The sequence below is a fragment of the Homalodisca vitripennis genome, chromosome 8, assembly GCF_021130785.1.
Source record: "Homalodisca vitripennis isolate AUS2020 chromosome 8, UT_GWSS_2.1, whole genome shotgun sequence".
Lineage (NCBI taxonomy): Eukaryota > Metazoa > Arthropoda > Insecta > Hemiptera > Cicadellidae > Homalodisca > Homalodisca vitripennis.
The window spans coordinates 126,166,896-126,192,146 of NC_060214.1; the positions used below are offsets into that span (position 1 = coordinate 126,166,896).

The 25,251-nt window shown below is 35.5% G+C and overlaps 1 protein-coding gene across 1 annotated transcript; it reads left to right on the plus strand.

Annotated features, from left to right (window-relative positions):
• The first annotated feature begins 4,168 nt into the window (after positions 1–4,168).
• LOC124368196 lies at positions 4,169–25,206 on the plus strand. The gene is made up of 3 exons (XM_046825471.1): positions 4,169–4,425; positions 22,645–22,850; positions 24,285–25,206. The coding sequence occupies exons 1-3, from the start codon at positions 4,389–4,391 to the stop codon at positions 24,405–24,407; spliced, it is 366 nt and encodes a 121-aa protein (XP_046681427.1). The 5' UTR covers positions 4,169–4,388; the 3' UTR covers positions 24,408–25,206.
• Positions 25,207–25,251: the final 45 nt, after the last annotated feature.

The following is a 25,251-nucleotide window of genomic DNA, read 5'->3' on the forward strand; positions in this document are numbered from 1 at the left end:
GAAATGAAATTATCCAATCAAATATTAATCCAGTTCTAGAATACGAACCATCAAAATAAAATAATATTAGATTTATTTCCGCTCCTCGACAGTAAAGCTGCGAGATTTGTACATTATTACACACTTGTTGGAGTGTGTAGAGAAGCCTCTCCCACCAGTTGCAATGAACAAAATTTGATTTCAGTTTGGTAAAACATAACTTTGGCAAAAGTTTACTGGAGTGTGCTTTTGAACTAATGTACCAATTTCAGCTGTAAATGTTCAAAACTGTTAACAATATTATTCATTTTATAAAGAAACAAAAACAGCGTGGTTTCATTGTGAATGTATTTTTAACTGTACATCTTTATCATATAATAAGTATTATATCTAAAATACAATGTTACTATCCTATCTTTTACTGTAAATTAAAAACTGGTATAAAATTCATCTTAATTCACTTTTGACAGAAGAGGGCATCACCGATCAGTTATATATATATATATATATATATATATATATATATATATATATATATATATATATATATATATATCAGGAATCAGGAAACAAGGCAAAATCAAGTATAGAACAAATCATAATAAGAATAAGTATATTACAATGGCCATATCTATAAACTTTTTGACGTATTTCATTGACCATGGCAACAAAGCAAATTCAAAGTTGGCGTCGGAAATATAATTCATTCGAACCAGCAGTGGCCATACACGTGCAACGCCTACTAACTAGCGCGTAACTGCGGGTAACTGCTAGCAGTCCAAATATAAGAGACAATATAGTCTAACTTGTCGGAAAAGAGGCAAAGCAAAACTATGCAAGCTATGGAACAAAAATACTAAGAAAGGAGTAAATTAAAATCTCCATAAATATACACTTTTAAACATATTTTCTTGGTCGTGGAAAAAAGGTAAACTCAACATTGGCGTTAAAAATAAAATTAACTCGAACTAGATATGCTCGTACTGCTACAAAACTTGTGAAACTGCGTGCGAACCCGAGGGCAACTGCTAGTTTTAAACATAGTTAGAAATGGCTTTGTTAAGGAATTAAATATTATTTCTCTAAAAATATGTCGTTGCATTTTAAAGATAGAAATACAATACTGTTGTAAAATCCAGAAGAGAAATAAAACATAATATAAACAGAAACTCTAACACGAGAAACCGGAAACAATGAGAGAAACTGGCGAGACGTAACCGGAAGTCAGCTGATGAGTCTCACTCACACGAGTAGCAGTTCCTCATTGTTTGTCGTCGTAACGAAGACTACGCTTTAGTTCACTGATTTCGTCCAACTGTACCGAATTTATTTCCAAACAAAATAGGTCTACTTTGTTCTGATAGTTACAAATCTTCAGTTCTAATAACCGATTTCCAGATTATTTTGCATTCGATTACATAGTTTTAAGCTGGTACTATTGATTTTCGGTGGTGAAGTTATTTCTTTATTTTAAATTTATAATAGTTTATTATCGCCTCTATGAATACAGAAAATCTAAAACGATGTTTTTGAGCACTCCAAAAGGAATCAAAGTATATGAAACCTTTCTTTTGATACAGACACCAGCCCAGTAGGACCGAGTCCTTGTGGTTTTTATCATAGTTGATTTTCATATGAAGTGGATTGAAGTGAAACCAACAAAGTCTTCTACTACTTCATGGTGTCTGAAACAACTAGACAAACGTTTTTATATATTTGGGTTGCCATGGTATCTGAAACAACTGGACAAACGTTTTTTATATATTTGGGTTGCCATAGTGTCTGAAACAACTGGACAAACGTTTTGATTTATTTGGGTTGCCATGGTGTCTGAAACAACTAAACAAACCTTTTGATATATTTGGGTTGCCATGGTGCCTGAAACAACTGGACAAACGTTTTGATGTATTTGGGTTGCCATGGTGTCTGAAACAACTGGACAAGCCTTTTGATATATTTGGGTTGCCATTGTGTCTGAAACAACTGGACAAACGTTTTGATGTATTTGGGTTGCCATGGTGTCTGAAACAACTGGACAAACGTTTTGATGTATTTGGGTTGCCATTGTGTCTGAAACAACTGGACAAACGTTTTGATGTATTTGGGTTGCCATAGTGTCTGAAACAACTGGACAAACGTTTTGATTTATTTGGGTTGCCATGGTGTCTGAAACAACTAAACAAACCTTTTGATATATTTGGGTTGCCATGGTGCCTGAAACAACTGGACAAACGTTTTGATGTATTTGGGTTGCCATGGTGTCTGAAATAACTGGACAAGCCTTTTGATATATTTGGGTTGCCATTGTGTCTGAAACAACTGGACAAACCTTTTGATGTATTTGGGTTGCCATTGTGTCTGAAACAACTGGACAAACGTTTTGATGTATTTGGGTTGCCATAGTGTCTGAAACAACTGGACAAACGTTTTGATTTATTTGGGTTGCCATGGTGTCTGAAACAACTGGACAAACGTTTTGATGTATTTGGGTTGCCATTGTGTCTGAAACAACTGGACAAACGTTTTGATGTATTTGGGTTGCCATGGTGTCTGAAATAACTGGACAAACCTTTTGATATATTTGGGTTGCCATGGTGCCTGAAACAACTGGACAAACGTTTTGATGTATTTGGGTTGCCATGGTGTCTGAAATAACGGGACAAGCCTTTTGATGTATTTGGGTTGCCATGGTGTCTGAAACAACTGGACAAAAGTTTTGATGTATTTGGGTTGCCATGGTGTCTGAAACAACTGGACAAGTATTTTGATATATTTAGGTTGCCATGGTGTCTGAAACAACTGGACAAACCTTTTGATATATTTGGGTTGCCATGGTGTCTGAAACAACTGGACAAACCTTTTGATATATTTCGGTTGCTATACTGTCTGAAACAACTGGACAAACTTTTTGATATATTTGGGTTGCTATATGTTTGCTGTCAGACGATAACTCACAATTTACACCAGGCTGTAAACACACGCCTCTTTCCACCAGACGTCGAATGGCCAAGTTGAAATAAATGATATCAGCTTTGCCATACTACACTGTAAGTTATAAAATGCTATGAATATTACACTTAAAAACTTTAGCGAATAATGTTTATTGCACGTGTTATTGCGTATAAATACATTTCAGGTTTGTATGCAATCAAAACTTTGTACCCAAGCCATTCACAATCTATTTTCACGCATTTCAAATAAGTTCTTATTCTTTGTAGTTTACACATGATTTTATACGAGTAGTTTCGGTCACGTTTCCAAACAATAATTTTGTAACCTCTAGTCACCGTTGTATAAGCTACAACAATAAATTTATATACTAGCTACTCATTTGGTCAACCTGTCGCTTATGTCAGGTCTCTTTCCTACAACTTGGAAGCACAGTATCATTACACCCATACTCAAAGAACCCCCATTTCGTATCCCACTTTAGGCGTATATCAATTTTACCATCTTATCCAACATTCTGGAGAAGGAGGTAGTTGATAAATTAACGACTTTTATTGGTACATTTAATGTTTTATTCATGGAAATCGTAAATAAATATTTACCTTATTGTAATTATGAAGCCTCTTATATTTTCAGTATTTGAAATTATAAATCTTCAACGGATTGACACGAGTTTTTCACGTTATGGTATTGTTTTAATCCGTGAAATTCTAATGCAAGAAAGGAATTCACCAGATCACAAATTTTAGTAAGAGGCTGCTTCCCTATGAACAGCATGAGCCACGTCCTTCCAAACTTCATCTTGCATACTAAATGGAGTTGCCTGCAAAATGTCTATCTCAACATTCGTTCTCGATATGTCCTACTAAGTGATAGGATTTGCTGCCGCTCAGCCAATGAATTCAAATACCCATAGCAGACAGAGAGTATATGTGGCCAAATAAAAGTCTCAAAAATGAAATACACTACAACGCATGTTTTAAACTCAAATTCAGCGAGATCATTTATTTACACTTTTTGAACCCTAGTCGCCATACCACAATGGGAAATCGGCGACAGGTTTTAATTCGAACGCTCCTGGAATCGCTTGTTTGAGCGCTAGCCGTGCGTGAGAAGTAGTGTCTCGTTAACAGAACGTGTTAGTGGGAAGGGTGGTTGTGGGTCTGGGGGAGGAGAGAGAGCTGCTGTACTCTCCTCTGTTCCTCTCTTCACTTCTCAGTCGAACACTGGATGTCGGAGGGGAGGTTTCGTGTATCGCGCCCTCAGCATGAGGTGACGAATTATGTGTGATTATTTAAAGTGGGGGCAAATACGTGGTTAGTGTGGTACAATATAGTTACGCATTTATAAATACGCAAACACAATTTTGTCTGCAATACTACTGCTAAACTCTTCAACCAAGTCAGACTATGAGTTTAATGAAGTTTTGTTGAAACTGGGTACTCCACAAAACTTTGCTCATGGAAGTTTTTTGGTTGTTGATACTCGCAGTGCAGGGTGAGTTTGCTGCATGATGTTATTCTCACTAGCAATAACAGGCGATGAGGCTTATCAAGATTGTTACTCTCCTACGCCTTTACAGCGCTAAAATTAATTAAATTAAAAGTATTTATGTTTTCACTCTTCAAATATTACAAACATAGAAATGCCATAGAGAGAAGTATACTCTGCCCGTCTGTCTGTCTGTCTGTAGTCATAGTTCAAAGTTCAGAAAGTCTTTATTCAATAATTTTATTGTATTACATGCATTTATACATTTCATGTGCTTCACAAAGCACGTGTGAAATTAGAAAGAAATTTATTTTATTATTTTAGTCTATCTTTCTCTGTTTGTCTGATTGATGGCTCAGATTTTACATTCCGATTGTTATTGCAGATGTAAGTACGTAATATAATAATCATTATTATTATAATTTTATACTTCACGCATAAAAAAGCATAACTGAGAATCACATTAATTGTTCTACTCTAATGGCATTTCTCCTGTATAAAGGTTACAATCAATCAGGTACAATTATTTTTTAATATATCTTTAATGGTTTTAAAAAACTAAACATTGAGTTTTATTAAGATACAGGTTGTAGACTCTTGGAGCAATTGGAAAATTCTTTAAATATTACTAAATGTTAATAAAAACATTACTTTTTTTCCAAATTGTTTATTTTTTGGACGAAGCCTTTCGAAACCAAAGGTTTCATCTTCAGGTGGAGTTGCCTGAAGATGACACCTTTGGTTTCGAAAGGCCTCGTCCAAAAAATAAACAATTTGAAAAAAGTAGTGTTTTTATTAACATTTAGTAATATTTAAAGATACAGATTGTTCACAAAATGACCATTATAGTTTTCAATATCGATATGAAAAACTACTCATGTGCTCATTAAATGCTAAGTAAAATAACTCAAACTGCATTATCTACAAATATTATTATTTCAATTTAAATTGGAGTAATAGTGTAAGTTTGTAGTTATTTTTGATACAACATCATATCATATCATATAGTGGTCATGAGATATTAGTGAAATTGGCCCGCTAAATCTGCATCGTGAAAAACACCTCACAGCCACTTTCTTACTGTTGTAATTTTTAATTGTAAGACAGGGTCAATTGTACTACAGGGTCAATTGTACTACAGGGTCAATTGTACTACAGGGTCAATTGTAATACAGGGTCAATTGTACTACAGGGTCAATTGTACTACAGGGTCAATTGTACTACAGGGTCAATTGTACTACAGGGTCAATTGTAATACAGGGTCAATTGTACTACAGGTTCAATTGTAATACAGGGCCTTATGGCTCTAAATTCGCCCTTTTGTACATTATCTATATATATAAAAATGAAACTGTTCGTGTGTAACAGCATCACTCACAAACGGCTGGACGGATTCGCCTAATTTTTTTTTTAATTTGTTCGTCTTGATCTGTAGAAGGTTATAGGATACTTTTTATCCCTTTCCCGATTCAGGATTCCGCCCCACTGGTTACAGAAATACCCGTAAGAAATGCATTGCAGCAAACATATGTTATTAAGTGAAAGAGTCTTTTCAAATTTTTAATCAGCTGTTCTTTGTAAACATATATAATGCGACAAAAAATATATTTATATATAAATTTCTTTACACTTATAGTTTTAAAGCATAGAGTAAGCTTAAGAGAAACGACAAATTTCGTTTAAACTGTTTCTGCAATCATAATATATAAAAATGAATGTTTGTGTGTTTGTCCTTTATAGACTCAGAAACTATTGGACCGATCACTATGAAAATTTGTATTTTTCTATGTAGAAGGTTTATACGCAATGCCCATTGATGTAACTAACCACCAGGCTGTACTGCAAGATATAAAAGTTATCAAAGCGCCTGCACATTATAAACTGCAATTACAACACAGTAGTTACATATATTAAAATATCCAAACACTATTTGAAGGCAAAGAAATATACGGGCAAAGCTTAAGAGACGCGTGCGAAGCCGCGGGAAACAGCTAGTATATGATAAAAATAAACTAATTTGAATTTGAATTTTTACGATCTAGTTACAATAAACTGTACGTTCTACCAGAAAATGTAATTTTTATACAAATGTCTAGTTATAAAACACTATCTGACCGGGCAAATGTTGTTTTGCCATATAAATTTTTATTAGTATGTGCGAACGTGGTGTATGAGTGGAAGAAGGAGCGCTACAAATAATGACGGAATATAAAAATTACAAAACATTAAACATTCATAATTTCTCATTTAATATAATTTATTCTGTATAAATAATTATCATATATGATCCAAATGATAATATTACTAATTACAACACCAATCCCTTAACGCAGTGTATACTACAATATTGTTTGCTAGCCAATATTTAGCTAACACAAACAAACTGAATGGTCTGCCCACTCGAGACCATGCCACATTTAATTGCCCGTGTGAAAAGCAATACTTCTACACGGATGCTTTTATACAACCTACGGTGCAAACCTGTATGAAGACTTTTGGTTCGTGTGAATTATATTTCCGATGCTAATGTTAAGTTTCCCCTCTTCCTTAGATCAAGAAAAGATTTTAAAACTGGTATATTTATGGTAATTGTAATGTACTTTCATACTAGTGTTTTTTCATTGCTGATTTAGCCTATTTTCTGATCAAAAATTATACATACATACACAGCTCTGATAACCCCACTTTTGTAAAAATACAAATAATTTAGGTTTAATAACAGTGTTTAAATGTAAAGTAAGTGCCAGACTACATTGTCTCTTATATCTGCACTTCTAGCAGTTACCCGCTCCTTTGTACGCAATTTAGTAGGCGTTGCACGGGTATGACCACTACTGGTTTGAGTAAATTTGATTTCCGATGTCGATGTTGAGTTTTCCTTGTTGTCACGATCAAGAAAATACGTTAAAAGTTTATATTTATGTTATGGTTATTCTAATTTACTTTGTTAGATAGTAACATTATCTTTTAGATCTAATACTTGATATTTGCTTAAAATGTACAACTAAAAGTACGTTAATAATGACACTACGCGTTTGTTTCCTTTTTAACTGAAAAACACTGTTAATATTTCAGAACATTTAGAACTGGAATTAGTACATTAGTACAAAAGCACAGTCCAGCGAATTTTCATCTAGCATAGTTCTTGCCGACTGCTTGAAAGGGAGTATCTGGAGTCAAATTCTGACCATCTTATGTTTTGGGATGTTTTGTAAAATAGATAAGTACTTACCTAATCGCTGGAATCTAAAACGACGTAAAAAATATTTTCTCTCACTATAAATGTAAATAAATTTAAAATAATAAACAATGTTTACACAGAACAGTTGATAACATTAGAAATGCTCTTTTACTTAATATTTCAAAACTTTAGAGGATTATGTGGCTACTTAAAAGACCAGTGGGGCGTAGCCCGGAGGGACTTTAGAAATAAGAATATCCATAATATATTCATCCCAGGGACCTTAAGAATCTCCATATCAAATTGCAGCGCAGTCGCTTGAATAGTTTATGGTTGAATAAAAAATGTATTTTATTATAAAGTGATCTAAAATTGAAGCTTTAAGTTCAACCATAGATATTTTTTTTAACACAAAATATACATCTTAACTTAGCGCCTTCAAATAGTGTTTGGCTATATAACAAACGAACTGTCTCGTATTTGCAGTTTCAAATATGTAGGCGCTTTGAAAACTGTGATCTTCTAAATGCCTTGAGCCTCAATCATGATAATACATACGGACAAAACCAATTACGATCAAAAAGCGTCTACTTTCGGCTCTTTTGATTTACAGTACTTTCTGCGCAAGATTGTTCAAACGCCATAGGTAGTGATAGTTTGCCTTTTTGTCCCAATGAAGAAAATGTATAACTTACGTACAACTAAAAGAATACTGCGATAATAAAGAGACTGTTTCAGCCGATTAAACTTACTTCCAGTCTAATTAATGTACGGTTTTTGTATGTATTTGTGCTGTGTATCTCGGTTCAGTCCGTATTTTCTAAAGTTTTGTAGTTATATGTGAAAAGTTGGTTTCTTTTCTTCAGAGAAACAATTATTTCAGCCCTCAGCAGTACGGTTTCATCAAGTCTAAATACAGCCATGTTTCAATGCATTAACTCTGTCCTTACTTCGTGAGACAACAAAATGGTTTCCGTTAGAATATTTTTTTATCTCAGCTAGGCGTTCGATTGCGTTATACACGAAGTCTTGTTGGGCAAACTTGAGCGTTACGGTGTGCGTGGCACCGCCCTGACTATGTAACTTGTGCAACTCGCAAGTGATAAAAATGTGTGTATCAGTCAGAAACTAGAGTTTTTAGTCATGGAGTTCCTCAGGGTTCCATTCTTGGGCCAATACTTTTTGTGATCTACATGAACGATCCGTCTCTACATATTAAACAGGGCCAAATGGTCACGTACGCTGATGACTGCACGCTTCAGGTACCTCAGTCATCATACTCTTCAGTCATCCAGTCAGAAAAATTGAGTGGGCTATCCCTGAACTGTAGCAGAACGTAGTGGATCATCTTCAATTTCCTACCGATAAATCGTCACTTTTCTACCGTGCTTCTTGGTCTCTACGTGGATAAGTCACCCAGTTGGGACACCACGTAGAACACGTTTTTCGGCGTCTTCGTTCCATGTACTTTACTCTGGACCGCCTCTCCCGAGTCTGTAGTCTTCGGGTATTCCTTAGCGTATACCTCTCCAACGTAGAATCTATACTACGATATGGGGTAATATTTTGGGGTTCCCAAATGGCAAGAATGTTATTAGAATTTGTAGAAAGCAGAAATTGTGCATTAGAACTGTTTTAAAGCTTAACAGGCCTCATTTTAAATCACTTAAAATATGACCATTGTAGGCTTGATGGGTTGTGAGTGCTGCAGTTTTGTTAGAAAGAACCCTAGACTCTTCACTGTCAGTAGGTCTTATCACTAGTACAATACGAAAGGCAGGGCCATGTTGGCAGTTCACAGCATTCCACCACGGGGTATGAAGAAGGATCTTATCACTCGCACAATACGAGAGGCAGGGCTATGTTGGCGGTTCACAGCATTCCACCACGGGGTATGAAGAAGGATCTTATCACTCGCACAATACGAGAGGCAGGGCCATGTTGGCAGTTCACAGCATTCCACCACGGGGTATGAAGAAGGATCTTATCACTCGCACAATACGAGAGGCAGGGCCATGTTGGCAGTTCACAGCATTCCACCACGGGGTATGAAGAGGGATCTTATCACTCGCACAATACGAGAGGCAGGGCCATGTTGGCAGTTCACAGCATTCCACCACGGGGTATGAAGAAGGATCTTATCACTCGCACAATACGAGAGGCAGGGCCATGTTGGCAGTTCACAGCATTCCACCACGGGGTATGAAGAAGGATCTTATCACTCGCACAATACGAGAGGCAGGGCCATGTTGGCAGTTCACAGCATTCCACCACGGGGTATGAAGAAGGATCTTATCACTCGCACAATACGAGAGGCAGGGCCATGTTGGCAGTTCACAGCATTCCACCACGGGGTATGAAGAAGGATCTTATCACTCGCACAATACGAGAGGCAGGGCTATGTTGGCAGTTCACAGCATTCCACCACGGGGTATGAAGAGGGATCTTATCACTCGCACAATACGAGAGGCAGGGCCATGTTGGCAGTTCACAGCATTCCACCACGGGGTATGAAGAAGGATCTTATCACTCGCACAATACGAGAGGCAGGGCCATGTTGGCAGTTCACAGCATTCCACCACGGGGTATGAAGAGGGATCTTATCACTCGCACAATACGAGAGGCAGGGCCATGTTGGCAGTTCACAGCATTCCACCACGGGGTATGAAGAAGGGTCTTATCACTCGCACAATACGAGAGGCAGGGCCATGTTGGCAGTTCACAGCATTCCACCACGGGGTATGAAGAAGGATCTTATCACTCGCACAATACGAGAGGCAGGGTCATGTTGGCAGTTCACAGCATTCCACCACGGGGTATGAAGAAGGGTCTTATCACTCGCACAATACGAGAGGCAGGGCTATGTTGGCAGTTCACAGCATTCCACCACGGGGTATGAAGAAGGATCCTTATCACTCGCACAATACGAGAGGCAGGGCCATGTTGGCAGTTCACAGCATTCCACCACGGGGTATGAAGAAGGATCCTATCACTCGCACAATACGAGAGGCAGGGCCATGTTGGCAGTTCACAGCATTCCACCACGGGGTATGAAGAAGGATCCTATCACTCGCACAATACGAGAGGCAGGGTCATGTTGGCAGTTCACAGCATTCCACCACGGGGTATGAAGAAGGATCCTATCACTCGCACAATACGAGAGGCAGGGCCATGTTGGCAGTTCACAGCATTCCACCACGGGGTATGAAGAAGGATCCTATCACTCGCACAATACGAGAGGCAGGGCCATGTTGGCAGTTCACAGCATTCCACCACGGGGTATGAGAAGGGATCTTATCACTCGCACAATACGAGAGGCAGGGACCATGTTGGCAGTTCACAGCATTCCACCACGGGGTATGAAGAAGGATCCTATCACTCGCACAATACGAGAGGCAGGGTCATGTTGGCAGTTCACAGCATTCCACCACGGGGTATGAAGAAGGATCCTATCACTCGCACAATACGAGAGGCAGGACCATGTTGGCAGTTCACAGCATTCCACCACGGGGTATGAAGAAGGATCCTATCACTCGCACAATACGAGAGGCAGGACCATGTTGGCAGTTCACAGCATTCCACCACGGGGTATGAAGAAGGATCCTATCACTCGCACAATACGAGAGGCAGGACCATGTTGGCAGTTCACAGCATTCCACCACGGGGTATGAAGAAGGATCCTATCACTCGCACAATACGAGAGGCAGGACCATGTTGGCAGTTCACAGCATTCCACCACGGGGTATGAAGAAGGATCCTATCACTCGCACAATACGAGAGGCAGGACCATGTTGGCAGTTCACAGCATTCCACCACGGGGTATGAAGAAGGATCCTATCACTCGCACAATACGAGAGGCAGGACCATGTTGGCAGTTCACAGCATTCTACCACGGGGTACACGGGGTATGGAGAAGGGCTTTATCACCTATGCGTAAGGATTTATAACGTCTTGCCTTCTGATATCAAGATTGAAAATTCAGAGCCTGCGTTTCTTCCTGTAAATATTGCCATACACGATTGAGGATCTATGTTTGTAGCAACTTACTACATTTAATAACGTCAATATGTTTTTTGTACTATTCTTTATTTTAACTAGCATTGTTTAATCCAACCATTGTATTTATGACTTGTTCACTTGTAAAATGTGTTTTGAACGAATAAATGCTTTCATTCTTTGATTCGATTACCTTGTGTGTAAACATGCACAACTTTGTTCGTAAATGTGGGTTTTATAATGTACCGAATGGACGAAACACATGGGGTTGGATACCGCTGAGGTTGTAGTAATGAATACTCGATTTGCAAAGTTTACTTAAATGTTTTACTGTGGCAAATAAACAATAAAGCACCGCTTCTAGTCTAGATGTTAAAAATAACATAATGTATTGCCACATTGCCACCAAGAATTTAGTTCCAAGAACATTGGATGTAACTTATATTAACCAGTAACGAGTAAAAGGGTTGTGGAAATATGTATTATATAAAATACAATTAAATAACGGTACAATAACAGCGTTTAAATAGTATTTCCAATGCATTATATGATTTATCCGTCATTGGTCCATTCTAAATTAAAAACTAGTAACGCTTCTATCTACTAGTGCGCCTTCAATCTGCATTACACTACTAATCAGGCACTATTTAAATTTAAAGGAATCTTTCTGCATCATTGATGAACTTCAGCTAAAAGTGTCAATAGATGTTAGGGACACTCACTTTTGGTTACGTGTCGTAAATATTTAAATTATTTTCCCAAAGTATTAAATATTCTGTAACCTTTTCCTAATTGTTCTTCATCAAAACCTTCCTCGGACTTCAACGAATATTAATAAATGGAGTTATCCTTATTGGTCGAGCCGTTAATTTTTACAAATTAACAGATAACTAGCAATACAAAACATATTGTTTTCTTAATTTATTTCAACAAATTACAAAGTTCTTTTTTAAAACTAAGTTAATACCACGTGATTATGAGTTCTAAGTCCTTTATCATACAATTAATTTACTCTACTTTAATCCTTACAACCACTTATATTATCTCCGCGCTTTACGAGACACCCTGTATAAACGTTGTCTTATACAATTTTTCATTTCCTGCTAGTAAGCTTTATGCTTTAGCAAGCAAGAAAACGACACGTTTCTCATAATTATTTTTTTAGTTCTATTTGAAACTACTAATAAATGATTAAATATTTAGTATTTAGTTCATAGAAATTAATTGGGATTATATATTTAGTCGAAAACATTATGAATAGAAAGTGCTGTGGTACGGTAATCATTATTATTCAATATAACGCCATTACGTAATTGCCATTAAAGTCACTAATGATAGGTTTCGATTGGAAATGGAATAAAGCTACTGTCTCTATGTTTAATTAAAACATGTTAAACTCAATACGTACGCTGTCAGCCGCTTACAAATAAAAAGTTCATATAAAATCCATCAATCATCAACTTTAGATTTTTTGTTTAATTACTTTACTTACTAGACTGTATGGTTTTGAGATATAAGTTTATTCGTACAGGAATTGCTTAAAAAATTGATATAGCCTGTTACTTGTGATATTTATTGAGGTCTAAAGTCTTTTATGGCAGCTAGAACATATCTAAAAGCTAAATCTTAAAATCTGAACATGAGTTTACATAAAATGGAATTCTTAAAAAAAAGAAGCAAACATTTTTATATAAATTATGACCGGTAATGGATACATGTGAACAAAAATCTTGAACATTGCATACGAGTATTCACCAGTCTTGGGAATATTCTAAAGCATATGATATAATAATAATAATAGTCTACGCAATATTATATAACTGTACAGTATTTACAAAATGATAACTGCTTTTGTACAAGTTACTGATCTCCTGTTACAAAGTTTGCTTATAACTTCTGCTTAGTTTTATTAGATGCCAATCATATTCAGGAACAAAAGTTACTTTATGCACTGGGATCACAACCCGGATCTTTCCCTTGCCCTCAAGAATGCCCTTGTTTGTCCTTCTAGTATTCTGTATTTGGTTGTTTGTCTGTCACACGTTTTTAAATAACCAAACTATGATGTGATCGGAAGACCAATAATATTTGTCAAACAAGTCATTGTATTCATTCAATTTGTGTAAGTGATAATAAATTAATTAAAAATCAATAAATAGTAATTTATTTTAAGTGTAGCAATTATTTATACATTTTAAAACTATTAAAACCTAAGAAAAATTCTAAAAGTTGTATGGGAAGTGATTTTACAGTGTGAGTGTGTTCAAAAGTGATGAATCAAAGGCATTTAAGATATGCTCGTAAAGAAACTGATAAACATTCCACCGTTTCGTGTATGGTTCCCTGCTCAACCACAAGTTAAGATAAAACAGCCAGTGCAAGCATAGTTCAGACATTGTGATAGTTGGCAAGGTCAGGCAGTCAGAAAATGGTGCAAAATTAGTTCAGATGTCGTGATAGGGGTCAAGTAGACACCAGTTCGTGAAAAGATAGTTTAGACACCGTGATATTAAGTCAGATAGTCAGTGACTGGTGAAAAGATAGTTTAGACATCGTGATATGAGGTCAGATAGTCAGTTACTGGTGGAAAGATAGTTTAGACATCGTGATATGAGGTCAGATAGTCAGTTACTGATGGATAGTTTAGACATCGTATTATTAAGTCAGACATTCAGTAACTGGAGGAAAGATACTTCAGACATCGTGATATGAGGTCAGATAGTCAGTTACCGGTGAAAAGGTAGTTTAGACATCGTGATATGAGGTCAGATAGTCAGTTACTGGTGATAGTTTAGACATCGTATTATTAAGTCAGATATTCAGTAACTGGAGGAAAGATACTTCAGACATCGTGATATGAAGTCAGGTAGTCAGTAACTGGTGGAAAGATAGTTCATATATCATGAACTGCTGGGTACCAAGTGACCCAGTTTAGACAGGGTCTATAATATATAATATCTATATTAAGTCAGATAGTCAGTTACTGGTGGATAGTTTAGACATCGTGATATTAAGTCAGATAGCCAGTTACTGGTGAAAAGATAGTTTAGACATCGTATTATTAAGTCAGATATTCAGTAACTGGAGGAAAGATACTTCAGACATCGAGATATGAAGTCAGATATTCAGTTACTGGTGAAAAGATAGTTTAGACATCGTGATATGAGGTCAGATAGTCAGTTACTGGTGGATAGTTTAGACATCGTGATATTAAGTCAGATAGTCAGTTACTGGTGAAAAGATAGTTTAGACATCGTGATATGAGGTCAGATAGTCAGTTACTGGTGGATAGTTTAGACATCGTGATATTAAGTCAGATAGTCAGTTACTGGTGAAAAGATAGTTTAGACATCGTGATATGAAGTCAGATAGTCAGTTACTGGTGAAAAGATAGTTTAGACATCGTGATATGAGGTCAGATAGTCAGTTACTGGTGGATAGTTTAGACATCGTGATATGAGGTCAGATAGTCAGTTACTGGTGGATAGTTTAGACATCGTGATTTAAGTCAGATAGTCAGTTACTGGTGAAAAGATAGTTTAGACATCGTGATATGAGGTCAGATAGTAGTCAGTTACTGGTGGATAGTTTAGACATCGTGTATGAGGTCAGATAGTCAGTTACTGGTGGATAGTTTAGACATCGTGATATTAAGTCAGATAGTCAGTCAGTTACTGGTGAAAAGATAGTTTAGACATCGTGATATGAGGTCAGATAGTCAGTTACTGGTGGATAGTTTAGACATCGTGATATGAGGTCAGATAGTCAGTTACTGGTGGATAGTTTAGACATCGTGATTTAAGTCAGATAGTCAGTTACTGGTGAAAAGATAGTTTAGACATCGTGATATGAGGTCAGATAGTCAGTTACTGGTGGATAGTTTAGACATCGTGTATGAGGTCAGATAGTCAGTTACTGGTGGATAGTTTAGACATCGTGATTTAAGTCAGATAGTCAGTTACTGGTGAAAAGATAGTTTAGACATCGTGATATGAGGTCAGATAGTCAGTTACTGGTGGATAGTTTAGACATCGTGTATGAGGTCAGATAGTCAGTTACTGGTGGATAGTTTAGACATCGTGATATTAAGTCAGATAGTCAGTTACTGGTGAAAAGATAGTTTAGACATCGTGATATGAGGTCAGATAGTCAGTTACTGGTGAAAAGATAGTTTAGACATCGTGATATTAAGTCAGATAGTCAGTTACTGGTGAAAAGATAGTTTAGACATCGTGATATGAGGTCAGATAGTCAGTTACTGGTGGATAGTTTAGACATCGTGATATTAAGTCAGATAGTCAGTTACTGGTGAAAAGATAGTTTAGACATCGTGATATGAGGTCAGATAGTCAGTTACTGGTGGATAGTTTAGACATCGTGTATGAGGTCAGATAGTCAGTTACTGGTGGATAGTTTAGACATCGTGATATTAAGTCAGATAGTCAGTTACTGGTGAAAAGATAGTTTAGACATCGTGATATGAGGTCAGATAGTCAGTTACTGGTGGATAGTTTATACATCGTGATATTAAGTCAGATAGTCAGTTTACTGGTGAAAAGATAGTTTAGACATCGTGATATGAAGTCAGATAGTCAGTTACTGGTGGATAGTTTAGACATGTGATATGAGGTCAGATAGTCAGTTACTGGTGGATAGTTTAGACATCGTGATATGAGGTCAGATAGTCAGTTACTGGTGGATAGTTTAGACATCGTGATATTAAGTCAGATAGTCAGTAACTGGTGGAAAGATAGTTCATATATCATGAACTGCTGGGTACCGAGTGACCTGATCCTCAGACGCGTTTCACGAAAGCGATAAACCGGTTGTCTCATGTAAAAGCAGAAGACATTAACTGATATTGACCGTCCAGGCTTCGATATTTAACTGCGCTTGTGGCGGCAGGGAACCTCAGACACAAAGAGTCCATGAACCATGTCTGTGACGGTCTAGGCGCGCTGGCTGTTGTCTAAAGTGGGTACTCTAATGCCAAATATGTTACACATCGAAGTTTGTTACTTATCACGAAAGTTTACAGTAACAAATAATTTGTATTGTATAAACTAAAAAAATAATAATACTCTTTTTGATACTTTACTTTTAATTCATTTTAATGTTCTTCTTACTCTCTCTCTGTATTTTGACAAGAATATTTTTGCCATCTATATTACAGGATTCTTAATTTAGACAATGTAGGGAAGAGAAATTAAAAAAATAGAGAACAATTTGTACTACACCACTAGAACAAAATCTATGGTTGTGGTGTGGCCACTCTCCTTTACATTGTACATGCAAATATTCAAAAAAGTTTGATATCAATCAGTACTCATACAACAATCAATAGCTTATGTAGACATTCTTTGTAATATTAGACAAGAGTAAATTTAAAATTTAAATTCATTAATAATGGATTACATTGATAAATAATGAGGTATATTTACCTCCGTTAAATGAAAAAGTAACTGGTGCAGTTGTGTCACAAGTTACGTTTTTAAGAGTTAAGTCCCATTGAGTCCCGGGAATTATAGTAACCATTAAATGTAATAAAAGATATAACACGATCCAATGACTACAAAACTAGTATGGAGGCCAAGCTTGTAAATTAGATCAATAATAAAATGAAAAACAATTAAACTCAACAAGAGAAAAAATATATGCGTTGAATACAGGCCACACCGTACAAAACAGTATTCCATACGGAATTAGTAAACATGGTTCATGGTCTTGCTTATAGAACTAGAAATACAACACGTAACATTCTGACTGATAAACTACACAAAATAAAAGTGAAAAATTTAAAAACTGGCTTATGTCAAATTGAATGTTCAAGTTACCCAAATAATGTATATACGACAGACTGGTCAGTTGTTTAACACACGTAATAAAGAACATCGATAAAGTGTGAGCAAAGTCATGTTTTATAATACGAAACAAATCATGAAACAAACTAAAGTCTAAAAGTACTACACATTTGTGGGAAAGGAAATGCGCAAACATATTAGAGGAATACCAAATGTACACAGATGCAAAATTTAATATTTCCGTTTCAACATAAGTATAATACCATCTTCAATCAGGATCAGATGTCAGATATTCCTACCGTCACAACTGATAACGTAGAGTTTATTGTGGGGGTGAGGATTACGTAACCTCAGCCTAATTGCACATGTCGTGGTCTGTTGTTGTGGCGGGAGTTGTACATCTACTAAGTTTTATGTGTCGTTGTTATCTGAGTGTGTGTTTGAGCGATATAACAGCATAGAACAGCCATCCTGCTGGTTCATTGTGTACCGTAGTCTGATTATGTAGTGTTATCTAAATATATTACCGAAATATATAACTTTTGACAACACCTCTCCGTTTTTATTAATTTCACAGAAGATATTTTATGATTTTTGTAACTTAAAGATTGGTATTAAACATTAATTATTAGCATTTTAGTTTAGAGAGATTCAAATCAGTTTAGCAATACTAGCTGTACTATCAACTGAATATTCTGTTATCCTAATACCATTATAAAAGCGGTATATTCTACGTTCACTAATACTCGTAAAGCATTGTTATTCTGTGCTACAATGGTAATTATAATAATGGAAAATTTGACCATTTAAAGTAAAAAAACGTAAGTAAAAATCTGAACAACTGATTTTGATGAAACTTGGCAAGTAGGCTTGTGGATTATTTATTTTAACTTATCATACTTAGGGAAAAATCAGTCATTTATTAATTGATTTTATTGGATTTGAAGCTTAAATGTTTGAATAAGGACATTACGATACAATATGACTTGTAATGTTTTTACTGCATTACGGTTTTATTTTTTAGAGTGTAGGTAGGTACTACCGTTGCATCGTGTACTCTTGAACCAAAACTAATAAACTTATTTAAATAGATTAACGAAATAAAAATAATGTCAATAAAAGGCCTCCGGTAGTTGAGAGAGTACAGCTCTAATTATATATTCCGATCAATTATGTTTTAAAACACTTCAATGCTTCTCACTCTTTCAGGCCTTTATTACTGTATATTTTATTGAATGTCCAATTGAGAAATGTTCCAACGTAATTAAATTTATTAGAAAGCATAAAAAATGTGTACATTAGTGAGTCCTGGAAATAAAAATACGGTTTAAAAAAACTAAGATTAAAAAGATTTTCAAAGATTTTCTGATTTTAAAAGCACCTTTAAAATTCAGTCCCCAGTATTCACAAGCTATTATTTCAACATGACAGGTAATTAATTCAATTTAAATACTGCTGATACATACATAATGTTTATTCAATTTAATACCCTCATTCAAGTACATTAGTGTTATTCACTCTAAAGCCAATGTTTGGCTCAGAGATCATACATTTAAATTTCGACAGTAATGGATTAAATTTCAAATTTTTTAATAATTTTAATTTAATCTTGTTATGACATTAACCATAATGAAAAGTACTTATCATTTTCATTGTTCACAAATTGTACGTCTTACAATTCTGATATTGAAAAGTTTTGATTTACACATCTAAATATCATGCATATAAGAAAAGCTACATTTTATATTTTTCTTAAGAATTTTACATTGCGAACCCTTTGCCACTCACGATGGTTTTACAATTTAAAAATATGTAATCAGTAATTCAGCTCACTTAAAGTAACAGAAAACTAACGGGTAAGTAAACTATTAGTAGTGAATAATATATGCAACTAATCATAGACAACTAACGGGTAAGTAAACTATTAGTAGTGAATAATATATGGAACTAATCGTAGACAACTAACGGGTAAGTAAACTATTAGTAGTGAATAATATATGGAACTAATCGTAGACAACTAACGGGTAAGTAAACTATTAGTAGTGAATAATATATGGAACTAATCGTAGACAACTAACGGGTAAGTAAACTATTAGTAGTGAATAATATATGGAACTAATCGTAGACAACTAATGGGTAAGTAAACTGTTAGTTGTGAATAATATATGCAACTAATCATAGACAACTAACGGGTAAGTAAACTGTTAGTAGTGAATAATATATGGAACTAATCGTAGACAACTAATGGGTAAGTAAACTATTAGTTGTGAATAATATATGGAACTAATCGTAGACAACTAATGGGTAAGTAAACTATTAGTTGTGAATAATATATGCAACTAATCATAGACAACTAATGGGTAAGTAAACTATTAGTAGTGAATAATATATGGAACTAATCGTAGACAACTAATGGGTAAGTAAACTATTAGTTGTGAATAATATATGGAACTAATCGTAGACAACTAATGGGTAAGTAAACTATTAGTTGTGAATAATATATGCAACTAATCATAGACAACTAATGGGTAAGTAAACTATTAGTAGTGAATAATATATGGAACTAATCGTAGACAACTAACGGGTAAGTAAACTATTAGTAGTGAATAATATATGGAACTAATCGTAGACAACTAACGGGTAAGTAAACTATTAGTAGTGAATAATATATGGAACTAATCGTAGACAACTAACGGGTAAGTAAACTATTAGTAGTGAATAATATATGGAACTAATCGTAGACAACTAACGGGTAAGTAAACTATTAGTAGTGAATAATATATGGAACTAATCGTAGACAACTAACGGGTAAGTAAACTATTAGTAGTGAATAATATATGGAACTAATCGTAGACAACTAACGGGTAAGTAAACTATTAGTAGTGAATAATATATGGAACTAATCGTAGACAATACCGTAATTTCTGTATTGCGATTGAGAAAATAAGTTTTCTCTAATTGGAGATTTTATTCCTTTGATTTGTAATAAGTGAGCACTACTTTTTAAATTATGTTATACATTACAGCCTGAAACATACTGCTAGTTTTCAAACACACTGTGCTGTAGAATGATTTATGAGACAGAAATGTTGCCACGATTATCACAAACGAGACTGACTCTATTATTATAATGACGCTACTGATGCGAGTTTAATTAAAACTCGATACAGTCAGTTCCTGCCTCGTCGGATAAACACGAACTAATGAAAAGTTTCAATAATCACGTGGCTTCCAGACTTCGCACTTCGATTTTCACCGTCATAGCTTTGCCACTCTGTACACAGTTTGCTAATGGTTGGAGGGAAACATAGCCTTTTCTGAGACTTTCTTCAGTTACTACGAGCTGTGCCTTGAGACGTTGTTTTAGATCACCCCATGTCTATTTCATTCTTATTTGTTCTTATATACCAAGCTTACAGTAAATGTTACAAATACAAAGGGAAAGTGATTTATCATGTAATTGCATATACAAAAGGTATATTACGAGAGTTAAAAATACGGTATTGTCATCGAATAAAAACTATTGACTTTATGTACAGCAGAATCTAATCCATCGCTAAGAAACCCGACTCATCAAACGTAAAGACTCTGGAGATATGTTACACGACTCTGGAGATATGGTACACGACTTGGAGATGATGGTACGCGACTCTGATGATGATGGCACACGACTCTGGAAATGGTGGTACACAATTCTGGAAATATGGTACACGACTTGGTGATAAGGGCACACGACTCTGGGATGGTGGTACACGATTCAGGAGATATGGTACACGACCCTTGCGAAGGTGGTATACAATTCTGGAGATATGGTACACGACTTGGTGGTGATGGTGAGCGACTCTGGTGATGACGGGGCACGACTCTGGAAATGGTGGTACACGATTCTGAAGGTATGGTACACGACTCTGATGATGATGGCACACGACTCTGGAAATGGTGGTACACCATTCTGGAAATATAGTACATGACTTGGTGATAAGGGTACACGACTCTGGGATGGTGATACACGATCCTGGAGATTATGGTTCACGTAAAACAATGATATTATATCACCAGTTACTGTTAAGGATGCTCAGGGTTATCCCACGACTAGCTTGTAAACATAGTTTAAGTTATATATATATATATATATCAGTTCAGATACCTTGATAAGACAAAATAGCTATGATCAAAGGTTAAATTTAAATCTCAAACATGATACCTGTTTTAATGCTTACATTGCGATTGGTTGTTTGTTTAATTTAATTTACATACCAAAGAGTTAATTTTATCTACGTTTAGAAAAAATAAAGCAACTTGCCATTATAGACTACGAGTACATAATGAACAGATACTATTCAAAATTTAGAGTTTTTAGTTTTGTAGGCGAATAAGACCATTTAGCATGTTGCATATTGTATAAAATGTGTTAAGGAATATGGGAAATGTAAACTTAGCAATTCTAAGAAATTAGGGTGTGTATTATTTTAAAGTTGTTATTCTAACGCCACCTTCGGAGCCATTAAAAGTTCTGTCCAAATAATTACTGTCTAAAATACAATATACAGTCCTAATAATCATGTTTGTACGACTTTTCGGAGGCAGCAAAACATTAATGAAACATCCCATATATAGTAGAGTAAAAATAAATCTTAAAAGTGGAACCACTCAAAAATGAATGAAAAATGTACAAAATATTAATAAAATATTTAATAAAAATATTCAACAAACTTAAGATACCTGACAGGGTAAGACCGTGGATTAACGTGACTCGAGATAAGGAAGTGACCAACACTCTTTAGTTCATGTCAACCCTGATGAAGTAGGGAATCTGAGCTACAAGATGTTGGTTTGTTGGCTGGCCTCTGCCTACGAATTGATTAACAATACGAAGACAGACGAAGAAGATAGTGGTAAAATTATCTATGACTGAATTCGCTCTTAAAATTTGTTTTCTCACAATGAAACATCTTATTCTTTCTCTAGCGAACGACCTACTTATTTTGTATTAATCAAAAGGAAATTTGAAATCAATTTTCGTAATTTATGATTTTATAAATAAGTTTTTAATTTTTCTTAAACTCTTTCGAATTTACATTTGTACTTTCTCCTTAGGGTTTTAAAATACTAGTAAGACTCCTATTGATGCCACATCTCAGAACTCAATGTAACCCCAATGAACTGTAAAATTCATTGTCTGGAATATAAAAAAAGCATGTGCAGTATGGCGACTCCTGATCATACCTCACCACTTGCGTGTTTCAGGTCACTGGTGTCTGCGAGACGTCACTCTCAAGGTCCCAGTCGCAGTCAGAGTAGGGGAGAGCCTCACCCTCTCATGTGACTTCAGTCTAGAGCAAGAACGCCTTTACTCGGTCAAGTTCTACCAAGGAGACACGGAGTTCTACAGGTTCGTGCCGGGAGAGACGCCGCCCACGAGAGTTTTCGCTCTTGATGGGATCAAAGTCGACGTAAGCTCACTTGTCACTTTTTTGGTATATTTAAATGTATTTTAATACCATACTGGTAACAAGAAAAAAAACAATTAATGTACAATATTTATGGTTTTTTTCCAAATTTTATATATATTGAAAAAGGATCGTCTAATATAGGCTAACATTTAAAAAATTTCTGTTACCTATGCTTTAGTTTTATACTTGATACGATGTGTACCTATGTTGTATAAGGAGACTACTTACTTGTCCCAAAAATTAGAGTCAGGCATAAGCACAGAGGTAGCAACCCCCAGGTGTAGCTAAATAACCAAAACATGGCATGTAAACATTTATTGTTTTCGAGGTATTACAATATTTAACGTTTTCAACATAAATCTAACATTGTAACGTTCTTTGGTTTAACTCGAATTGGTTCACACAGTTGTCTAATGTTTTCACACATAAAAATTCGTTACAATGGATAAACCTCGGTGTTAAAACACTTCTGCATTTTCTCTGCTATTTATTTACCTGTAAATAACTCGAAACTACCAAATCTCACTCTAGTCAGTCAAATCACACAGTGTCCAACATGTCAGTCTTTCTGGGAAAATCAGAAATTCTTTAAAACTCGCCAACAACTTTTCTTAATATATTTTGTTAATACTTTTTTTACTGGCGCATGATAATTATTATATGCATGTGAAAGCACAGTAAACAAATCCTTAATGAATTACAACTATACAAATACAATTTAACTTTGTACAGTATTATGAAATATGACAAAAATAGTGTAGAGTTCAACAATACAAACAGTTTTAGCAGAAAGACATTCAATTAAACTCTTAGGCTATAACATTGGGTTTTATCTGAATGTTTGAAAATCAACAACATTCTATATCTTTTTCTACCACTGATTGTAAACAAGGTAAAACTTATATGGATGAGATAACCTTTATCTTTATATTTCTTTTCTTTCCCAGTCCATTCTCATTATTTGGAGGAAAATTGGATGGTCGGAGTATTAATCTCATTCCAAATAGTTCGAAAGCGAAAACTATATTAATTATTTTCCTATTCTCTCTGTTAAGTATAAATGTTGTAATTTATTTGTAGTGAAGAACTAAAGATTTGAAATTTTGAACATACCTGAAAACTGGATGACATTGCAATAATATCCAATTTGGGATACTGGATTAGTAGACGTTTCTCACATTGTAACATCTGAAACAAAACGGTGTGGGATGCATGGTTGTTAATTATCAGTTTCATAGCCTACATCTTTCCTTTTTAGTGTTAGAAATGTTTTCATATCTATAAAAAATTATTATTACAAATTTGAATTACGATCTGAATGGGACAAATCAGTTTGAAAGCAGGATACATGGTTTTATCTGTTTAAGTGACGACACGTAGGAATGATGCGATACTAGAAGTGATGTTTCAGCAAAGGTATAAAACATGTTTCAGATCTCCAGATCTAACAACTCATTAGTTACTCTCAGTGATGTACATAGAGACATGACGGGATACTACAAATGTGAGGTCTCAGCTGATGCTCCTCTCTTCTATACTGATATGATGCGATACTAGAAGTGATGTTTCAGCAAAGGTATAAAACATGTTTCAGATCTCCAGATCTAACAACTCATTAGTTACTCTCAGTGATGTACATAGAGACATGACGGGATACTACAAATGTGAGGTCTCAGCTGATGCTCCTCTCTTCTATACTGATATGATGCGATACTAGAAGTGATGTTTCAGCAAAGGTATAAAACATGTTTCAGATCTCCAGATCTAACAACTCATTAGTTACTCTCAGTGATGTACATAGAGACATGACGGGATACTACAAATGTGAGGTCTCAGCTGATGCTCCTCTCTTCTATACTGATATGATGCGATACTAGAAGTGATGTTTCAGCAAAGGTTTAAAACATGTTTCAGATCTCCAGATCTAACAACTCATTAGTTACTCTCAGTGATGTACATAGAGACATGACGGGATACTACAAATGTGAGGTCTCAGCTGATGCTCCTCTCTTCTATACTGATATGATGCGATACTAGAAGTGATGTTTCAGCAAAGGTATAAAACATGTTTCAGATCTCCAGATCTAACAACTCATTAGTTACTCTCAGTGATGTACATAGAGACATGACGGGATACTACAAATGTGAGGTCTCAGCTGATGCTCCTCTCTTCTATACTGATATGATGCGATACTAGAAGTGATGTTTCAGCAAAGGTTTAAAACATGTTTCAGATCTCCAGATCTAACAACTCATTAGTTACTCTCAGTGATGTACATAGAGACATGACGGGATACTACAAATGTGAGGTCTCAGCTGATGCTCCTCTCTTCTATACTGATATGATGCGATACTAGAAGTGATGTTTCAGCAAAGGTTTTAAAACATGTTTCAGATCTCC